The sequence below is a fragment of the Lissotriton vulgaris genome, chromosome 12 (genome assembly GCF_964263255.1).
Source record: "Lissotriton vulgaris chromosome 12, aLisVul1.2, whole genome shotgun sequence".
Lineage (NCBI taxonomy): Eukaryota > Metazoa > Chordata > Amphibia > Caudata > Salamandridae > Lissotriton > Lissotriton vulgaris.
In genome coordinates this window covers 351364053-351374124 of record NC_141700.1, presented here as the reverse complement: position 1 = coordinate 351374124, position 10072 = coordinate 351364053, and the positions used below count along the sequence as shown (strand labels likewise).

At 43.2% G+C, this 10072-nt stretch overlaps 1 protein-coding gene across 1 annotated transcript; it reads left to right on the top strand.

Moving 5' to 3' along the window:
- The first annotated feature begins 246 nt into the window (after nt 1–246).
- Nucleotides 247–2316, top strand: LOC147674051 (E3 SUMO-protein ligase KIAA1586-like). Its single transcript, XM_086946453.1, has one exon. The coding sequence runs from the start codon at nt 724–726 to the stop codon at nt 2314–2316; it is 1593 nt and encodes a 530-aa protein (XP_086802579.1). The 5' UTR covers nt 247–723.
- The last annotated feature ends 7756 nt before the right edge of the window (nt 2317–10072 follow it).

Sequence of the window (10072 nt, the reverse complement as noted above, 5' to 3'; positions counted from 1 at the left end):
TACAAATTCACAATGTGCTGTAACAATCTTTACTTCTATTGCAGGCTCTACGGACAGTGCTACATATAAGTTTGAAAGGACACTGCAGTGGACAGAAAAATCCAGGTAATTACACTCTACGTTTTGCCGACGATGCCTCAGTATTATGTGACCGATTGCAATCATGAGCATAGGCTTCAACTTTAACCATGTTCCCTTATTCTGCAGGCTTTGTGGCATAGCAGGCTAAACCCAGTTATTGCAAATATGTTCAAGCGCAAAGCTGTACCTTCTGCAGAGTGTGATGCTTCACCACAAAGGAAGAAATGTTGCCTTGTCTTCAAGGAAGAGTGGATGAAACAAATTGTGGAGGCTGAGACACAGAAATCACGAAGCAAGGTTTGTGTGCAACTTGGGGAACTATTTCAATACAGTCCAGACGTGGGCTTAATTTGCAAAGCATATGCAGAAGCCAAGATTGTTGGGGACTTTTCCACAGGGAAGAAATGGAGTGATGGCTGGAAACTGGATTACCTGAAACGCCATCTAATTAGCAAAGTTCACAAGTCTGCCATGGTGATATTGAGAAACAGAAGTGCTGCTGCCAGGTTTGGTTTTGGAGTGCGGGCAATGCCGACAGAAACTGCCACTGACAAAGCAAATAGGATGGAAGTAGTTGAATGACACAGATCCCTGCCTGAGGAGATAAAGGTTCTCATCAACAATGTGTTGCTGGCAGTCAAGATGAATACTTCCATGTTATCTGTACAAGACATCCATGACCATCTAGCTTTGTATGTGACGATACCAGACAGCTGGAGGAGCAAGAACTATGCCTTTGAGTTCCTTGAGGCCATCAATAGCGTGATACACAGTGAAGGTATGGCAGAACTTCGTAACGCTTTGTATCACACATTGATAATTGATGAGAGCACAGATATTTCTGTTACAAAAATGCTCATTTTGTACTTCAAGTACCGACCTGTAACCTCAACAGAGCACAAAACACAGTTTGGGGGCATAGTGAAGCTGACTAGTTGTAATGCTGAGGCCATCACTACTGCTGTGAAGGAATTATTCACTGCCAATGAAATGGACCTCATGAAAATGGTCATGTTCGCATCCGATGGTGCGTCTGTGATGCTGGGTAAAAATAATGGTGTTGCTACTCGCCTTAAACAATCTATTCCCCATCTAGTTGAGCAGCATTGTGTCGCTCATCGAGAAGATTTGGGAGTTGATGATACCTGGAAGAGGGTTCCAATGATTAAAGAGATGGAGACATTATTGAGGACTGTCTACACTGTGTTCTCCAGATCACCTGCAAAGAAGTCCAAGCTGGATGAAATGGCATTAGTCACTGACTGTGAAGTGGTCTCTTTTCGACCATTGAATGAAGTCTGGTGGCTTTCGAGGCATTTTGCAGTTGGAGCACTAATTCGAAATTACGAGGCTGTTCTTAAGTACTTTGAGCATGAGAAAGTTGAAGAGAATGATCCAGTTGGTAAATATTGTTACAAAAAGCTATCTGACTCAAACTACCATATTTCCCTTGCAGTACTTAATGACATTCTGAGTGAATTTGCATCATTGTGCAAAGTGTTCCAAAAAAGTACTTTGACTACTGTCGAAGCTGTACAGTATGCAAGAGCAAAGATTGGCCAAATTAAGGAACAGTATTTGGGGGACACTGTCTTTTGGAGCAGCAATGTAAGAGAGATGATGGTGTTGTACAAGGAAAGGCAAGAATTTGACAGTGAGCCTATTATGTCTTTTGTTTCCCTTCTTTGTGAGCACATGCAAAAAAGGTTCCCTGAGGATGAACTGAAAGAATGGGCAAGTTTTGAAATCCAGACAATGTCAACACAATCACATTTTGATTTTGGGACTGAGAATATACAAAGACTTGTTGAAAAGTATAAAAATGTCTTGGTCCTGGGTGATTGTGAAACACCAGAAGATGTTGTTCGACAATACAGAGACTATAAATATGTGGTGGCAGAACATGTAAAGGGTGGTTTATTTACCACATTTCAAGACATGGTGAATTTCACTGTACGCAATACTGCTCAATATAGGGTGGTGTCTCAGCTAGTTGATGTCTGCGCAACATTTCAAGCATCTAGTGCAGATAGTGAACGAGGATTCAGCCTCATGAATACTATCAAGAGTAAATTGAGGAATAGACTAGAGCAGAAGTATTTGGATATGCTGATGAGGACAAAGGCCTACCTCCTGAATGGGAAAGTTGACCTTGATAAAGTTTATCTGCACTGGAAAAATGGCAAGGATCGTCGTGAGAAACAACCCTGTCACCCATCTAGTGATGCCACTTGACTTGTCTGAACGTCCTTCTCCCACAGTCCATGTTTGCGTGGATGTCTGATATTTACAAACTATCCCTGGTGGGATAGCCCAACATTACTCAGCAACTTTCACATCAAATTGTAAATGTTATGTAATTTTGTAACTTATTGTGTATATGTGATATTGTATAGGCTCTCAACATTTCCCCACCCAATGAACAGTGCTCCAGTTAAAAATATTTAGTAAAATCTTATGATGGTACCACCTTTTGGAGTCTTGTGCTTTTCTCAACCTTAAGTGTACTTGCCTGTGTAACCAATCAATGTCATGGCGTTGTTATCCAATATGCAAATCGCAATATGCAAAAGGTTAACGTGGAGCTGTTTGTGTGAAAATGCACCATCTTTTCACTTTTTTAAGCCAACGTTTGGAGTGACATTTGGCTCTGCACACACGTGTGGTCTGGTTCCTGGCGCACATAACTATGATTGCAGTGCACAGAGACCCTCCACTGCCGCACACAGAGGAAAAAAATTAGAGGGAACATTGCTCACGAGTGCTCGCTTGTCTGCATATGAGCTGACGCTCTTGGCTAGCCATATACACATCAAGCGGTATAATACTTTGAATCCAGCAACATTGTTGCCCGTTCCAGAAGAGAAAGACACTCAAGAACAGCATGATTGTTTTCTCCGATCAGAGGAAGAAACGAAAGGCAGAATAGACTTAAAAGACACACCACTTGTGGACCCGGATGGGATCCTATGGGTGGAAGGGTCTTGTTTCAAACTTCCAAATGGTGAGACGACTGCAGCTTATGCTGTTACCACCTTGTATACAGTAGTGGAGAAAGCACGCATTGCACAGAATTCATCCCAAGCAGCTGAACTAATTGCCCTGACAAGAGTGTGTGTGTTGGCTAAGGGAAAGAGAGTAAATGTTTACACTGATAGCCAATACGCCTTAGGCGTGACTCACAGCTTTGGTCGTTTGTGGAAGGAAAGAGGATTCTTTACTTCCCATGGGACTAAGATACAGCATGGTCAGTTGGTGACTGACCTTCTCGAATCACTTGCTTTGCCTACACAAATAGCAATAGTTAAGTGTAGTGCACATAAGAAGATCACTGATGATGTGGGTCGCGGGAATGCTTTTGCAGATGAGGTAGTAAAAGAAACGGCGAGAGATGCTACGAGTCGCATGTGTGTTGCGGGCCCTGCAAGATGGGTCAGAGAGGGAGGAATGTGTGAGGACACAATAGAAAGTGTGAGAAAATTCAAGAAGAGGCTACTGAGGGGGAATTGAGTAAGTTGAAAGAAGGTACGGGAATGTTGGACGCGACAGAGTGTTGGACGGAATTGTCAGAACATCAGCGTTGGCTGTTACCAGATGCCTATGTACTGCCTGTAGTTACTATGGCGCATGGTCCAGCCCACATTAGTGCAAAAGGCATATGTAAACTTTTGGCTCCAGTATGGCAGAATGAAGGAATTCCTAAATGTGTGGAAAATGTAGTGAAGCATTGCATTGTTTGTTAATGCATAATCCAGGAAAGGGAACCCCAACTCCAGCAGGTCATTTTGCTCCCCCTACGTATCCTTTTGAGGTAAAACAAATCGATTACATTCATATGGACCGCTGTATAAATTTAAAGTATGTTCTGGTGGTTGTGTGTGCCAATTTCCAGATGGATAGAGGCCTACCCCCTAAAGGACAATACTGCTTTGTCTACTGCCAAAGTCCTTTTGAAGGAGTTTTTCCCGAGGTTTGGTTTGCCGCGCATTGTCTGGAGTGACAATGAGAGTGAATATGTAGACCAAATTATGCAGAAAGTGTGTGCGGGTCTTGGTATTAGGCAGAAACTCCATGGGGCAAACCACCCTCAGTCAGCAGGTTTGGTAGAGTGCTATAATAGCACTCTCAAGCTTAAATTGGCAAAGATTCAGGCCAGCATGGGTCTAGCTTGGCCTGACGCTTTGCCTTTGGCACTTTTATCCACGAGAACTACTGTACATTCTCGTTTAGGACTCAGCCCATATGAGGTCATTTTTGGGCGCCCAGCCAACGTCTGGGGAGTCCCTCGACCAAAAAAGTATTCTGACATCCCATACCCAATGTTGATTGACTACTTGCATGACCTCACCACTAAATCACGTGTTCTTCTTCAACAGGTTCAAAACGCTTTGCCGGAGGCCTCTGCAGATCCAGGACACTCCATCCAACCCGGTGACTGGGTCTGTTTGAAGAATTTCCAGCGGAAAAAGAATCTGGAACCTCGTTGGGGCCCGCCTCGGCAAGTCTTGTTAGCAACACGTACAGCAGTAAAGGTCGTCGGGAAGAAGAACTGGGTCCATGCATTGTAAGAGGGTACCTTTGCCCTTACCTTTTGATCAATGGGTTCGTAAGGGTATAAGTGACAGTGAAGGCGAAAGGTCCCTCGATTTGTACCTTTCAGTAGTGCACGCCTGGATCGAAGAAACTCTGAGAAAGAAGACGACGACGTGTTGCAAGAATCTGTACCATCACATCTGCGATTGAACACAGTAAATCCAGAGACTTTGTTTCAAGAGCAAACGATCCCTAATAAGACTCGGTACAATTTAAGATCCAGATCAATGAAAAACAATTGAACTTTCATTTTCCTTTTTCTGATTACACTTTTCGAGAGACATTTTTCTTTTTCCACTATCCATCAAGTTGCAGGGTCATGGTAGGAGTCTTAAGCTGTGACCTGAGTAGTGACAGTAGGTCTGCAGGACTTGCAGTGTCATAGGATGACTAATAATCACAGCTAAGTGATTTAGGAAGATTGCCGTGAACAACGCTTTAGAGAATGGATATCAAAGTGGAAAGCAATGTTAAGAATGTAGAAATGAAAAGTAAATATGAGAGATTATTGGTTAGTCCGTGTGGCATAACCTTATGTATTTTAATATGTTCATGTATTTTATTGGCTTGTGTAAGTTGGGTTGTTTACACTATGCAGCAAGCACCTGTTCCAACTTCTGTTTCTTTGTCTTTTTCTACTACTGCCTCCCCAAATCGGTTTCATACACTCCCAGAACATGAACAAATTAGGAGAACAGAATACTTCAATAATTCATTTATTGAGTTATTGCATCAGTATCAACTGGTAATGAACACCACTGATCGTTGGGTTTGTGGGCTCATGAGAGAGGGATGCCATATTTAGACCTTCCGTTTTCCTATGAAGGCTCCGCTTGGGCCTATTTGGCCATGTTTTCTAATGTATATCAGAACCAACTAGGGTATCCTCCTGGTAGTCCATATGGTAGTGGAGCAGATTTTAGTCACAGTTCTTTGATAAAGGGAATAGTGGCCATGGCTGGAATCGCTGAGATTAGTAAGATTCCCGTTGACGAGAAACGAGCATATGATGGCTGGAACGTGACTCGTTATGTCACTAGCTTACAGATAAGGCTAGACGAAGGAGATCCCCACCAATTTGGACTGTACCTCATCGAGGTAATTTCTGTTTGCAGATCAATGGCCAAAATGTTAAAATCAACAGGAGAAGATTGTCTGTTCCCATACGTACATCTATTCACCTCAGATTTCTTCACCATCACAAGTCACCATCACAAGGCACATATTTTGTCTGTCACGATAGAGCCTATACGTGGCTTCCTACCTATTTTTCAGGCACTTGCTATGTGGCTTTTCTTCTTCCTCCGACATATACTGCTCCTTCAGGTTATCATAGGAAAATATATGGCAGAGGGGTTATTGATTCGAAGGACACGGCAGGACAAGAAGGAGGTGACTTCATCAAAGGGTTGCTTCCTTTTTGGGGCCAAATGGCCAACAGCAGAAACATCAGACAGCTAGTTTGTGTTGTTGAGGCTACCATAAATGTAACTTCTGGAGCCTTGAGTAATCTGACAGCCAAACTTCAGGCGGATTGCCTTATGACTTTGCAGAACCGGAAACATTGTCCTTGCAGATCGTGGAGGAGTCTGTAAATTGATTGGGTCTAGTTGCTGCATTTACATTCCTGATAATGCCCCTACAGTATACCAAGCCATCTCTAAGTTGCATATCATTTCCGAGTCCATACATCAGGACACAGGAGATTGGTCTGTGATGGGATGGTTTTGGGGACTACTGTCCACTTGGGGATGGAAGACATTAACGTTCCTTGGAATGGTTTTGGCCATCATTTTCTCTTGTTGTCTGTGTACACAGTGTGGCCCTGCCATCTGCGGTCTTTTTGCCACCATGTGTGTCCCAAGGCCTGTGTCACAGAAAACAGAGAACATTAAAATGATGTTGCAGCAACAGCTCGATGACCTCATGCCATAGACATCGACTCAGATTAACTTGAGCCCTTTGTGTTTTGCCTGAGTAATGGCAAAAGGAGGGTCTGAGGTTCTTTGGTTTCTGAATTTGTCCTGTATTTAGCCGCCATTTTGTGTCTCGTCGCCATTTTGTGTTGACATCACTCAGGCAGCACGGCGTATGGAGTGTTTTTGCTTTCCTCAGCTGCTACGTGTCTCTTCGGTTAAAGAGTAACTCCCTGCCCTTGTTTACGAAACCGATGTCAGGGTCTGGCCGAGTTCGCTAATCCATGTCTGGGTTGATTGATCCCTGTCTCGACTGACTATTTGGCTTCTCCTATTCTTTCCTTATATTATCTTATCCGACTGGCCTTCGCTATTCTCTCCTTGTATTCACTTGTTCCACAACCATCCTTTGAGGCACACAAATATGTCCTGCCACCTGCAAATTGGATTGTCGGTACTGGTACTGATTAATTTGTTGGGAGGGGTAACACATGGGGTTTGAGAAAGGGGCGTATATGGGACACCTGATAGCTTGTTTTCCAACTTTTCCTATTGGCTTGCTTTGTATGCATTGGGAGTAAATGTCGTAAATATGTCTGCTATAAAAGACTGTGTGCCACGGACTAAAGTGGCAGTCTCCTTAGAATCTACACTCTGTATGTACTTCTAGGACAACTGTGCTTAGCTGCAGCTAATAAACCTGGTTTTCTACGCCCAACAGAGTGTCCCGTGTCTCTGTTCGACAAGGCAGCTGAACTCGGGGATTTAAGGCGTGCCCTGCGCCGCCAGGCCCATAAAGCCCGGTTCTCCAGAAGGGGTCCAAAGAGGACCGCTTTCCCTTTGTCAAATGGTTCCAATTCCAACTTGGGAGTCAGTAGGTCATCAATGGTTTGCCATTAGCATTGCATTGATGACCACACTGCACCTCTTCCAAATGGCTCCAAGTACACATGCATGCACATTTTAAACTCCTCATCCACACCAATAAAGCTGTCCACAACACTTACCCTGACTACCCGAACATCTGCATTAACTTCCACCAACCTTGCAGACATCTCCACTCTGCAGTTCGCTCACTAGCACACACTCCACGCATACGCAAAAGCGGAGCAGGGGCTACACCTTTTCGTACCAGGCACCTAAAGCCTGGAATGAACTCCCACAACACACCAGAGCCTCTTCCTCTCTTTTTGGCATTTGCAAGAAGCTGAAGACCTGGCTTTTGAGTAAGCCCCCAAGGCTGGCCTCACACACCCGCTACAGAGCACCTGGATACCCTCACAGGTAAATAAAAACATCATAACAACAGTCAATTTGATGATGGTGTTACTACCTCTATTTAATAGTGATTTTGGCCTGTAGATAGTGCGCAATGTACCATCTTACTAATTATGATACTTAAGGCTTCTTACCAGGAGTATGGACATTGACCTATATCAAGAATCTCTGGACATAATATGGTGAGTGTACTCACACCTGTAGTTTCTAAAACCCTTGACATTTCCAGCCAAAGGCCATTTGGTCAGAGGCTCCATTTTTTAATATCATTAAGTATTTCAACAAGTTTTGAGTGTTGACCCTGGCTACAAATTGCTTTTGTTTTTCTTCCATTAAGTTAGGGAGTTTCAAACTAGAGTCAAAATCTTTCCATCTGTTTAATCTCCTTCCCCTGTATCAGAATACAGGTCTGCACACTAATCTTGCAAATTTAGTCCTGAAGATTTCTTCCTCAGTGTAAGTGGTTCCACCCATTGATAACGGTTGTTTGACTGAAAAATGTAGGGAAATACATTACAACGTATGTTTTTACCACGCATTGTTTATATATATTCACTGAAAAAACTATAGGTTTGAGGCTTGTTAAAGTTAGGGATTATCATTTAAAAAAACATAGAAATTCACTGAAAAAACCATAGGTTTCAGGGGTGTTATAGTTAGCTGGACATTTCACTCATACAAAAACCATTGAAATTCCTCAGTTATAGTTAGTTGTACTAACTGTACCTCTCGCGCCCGCAATCCACTGATGATGACGTTACATATTGCATCATTCATGACATGGTCAGTGACATCACTGATGACATCTGACATGACATCACTGATGACATCACTGATGACATCATCCAGGTGACAATCAGATACACCTCATCATACTCTAGTACAACCTTTCATCACTCACTGAAAAATAAAAAATATCATATTTGAATTCATCTACAGAGTAATACAAGTATTTAAAAACCTACTCAGTGATTAATAGATCTACACACACATCAAATCAATTACCTATAGATTCACTCATACATGCTGTCAATAATCAACAGAACACTATCAAATATACTAGTACATCTATATTGATATTATATCGTCCCCAGATTATTCTTTAACTACATTTTTTAATCTACTTATTTTTATATATATATTTTTAAATTACTCTACACATTTTTTAAAAATATTAAAAATATATATATATATATTTTTTTAATACTTTCTATTTTCTTAAATATACTTATATATTTCTTTTTTGTTTGAGAGTCGCGCACACAATGCACACCTTTCTCGTTCACTGCGCGGAACGTGTCCGTAATTTTAGGATTGGTATCTAGGATTCACGTACGGTGTGCGACGAGTACAACTGTCCAAACGCGGACGCTATGCGACTGGTACGCGACTTGTGGCACATACCCGAGATGTACGTATTACGCAAAGTGACGGTCGAGCGGTTGCGCTCGGCACCATATATAGCGCCTCTGGCTGAGATAGTGCTTCCATTCGCCATAAAAATCATTACCTACGCAGATGACACCCAACTGGTGGTGGCATTAAACCACTGAGGGGTCATCATGCGCTCTGGGCACTTGCCTAGAGGCGCTAGCCGAATCGATGGCACTATCTCACCTTAAACTAAATGGGGACAAGACAGAACTAATGCTTCTCGGCAAGTCTCTCTCACCTTCCCCGGCCTTCGCCTGGCTGACCTGTTGGCATTATGCCTGCACCAAAGCACCAGATCAAGAGCCTATACATATGGCTTGACATTTCCCTCTGTTTTAATCATCAGGCCACTCGGCTCTCAGCCACCTGCTTCGGTCTAATGAGAATCTTAAGGAAAATTCTTTCTATACTCCCCTTTCAGGCTCGGAGGATTTTGGTGCAAGCCCTTATCCTGTTCCGCCTAGATTATGGGAATGCCCTGTACTTGGGCGCCCCTCAGGCCACTATTCAAAAACTGCAGGTGATCCAGGACTGTGCGGCTTGCTTACTCCTTGAGATTCCTCGTAGACAATCAGCGAGATCCGCACTGAGAGAACTTCATTGGCTGCCAATTCAGGCCAGGATCAGATCAAAGCCAAGTGTGTGGCCCACAGAGCCATATGGAAAACTGGACCTGCTATTACCCATCCTCTGGTCACTCCCTTACAACCTTCGAGGAGTCTCCGCTCAAGCGTTGCCTTCCTCGCCACCACGAGGAAAGTACGAGATCC

Bases quoted from the DNA above. Each gene is read 5' to 3' on its own strand.
- LOC147674051 (XM_086946453.1), top strand. From the start codon at position 724: ATGAATACTTCCATGTTATCTGTACAAGACATCCATGACCATCTAGCT.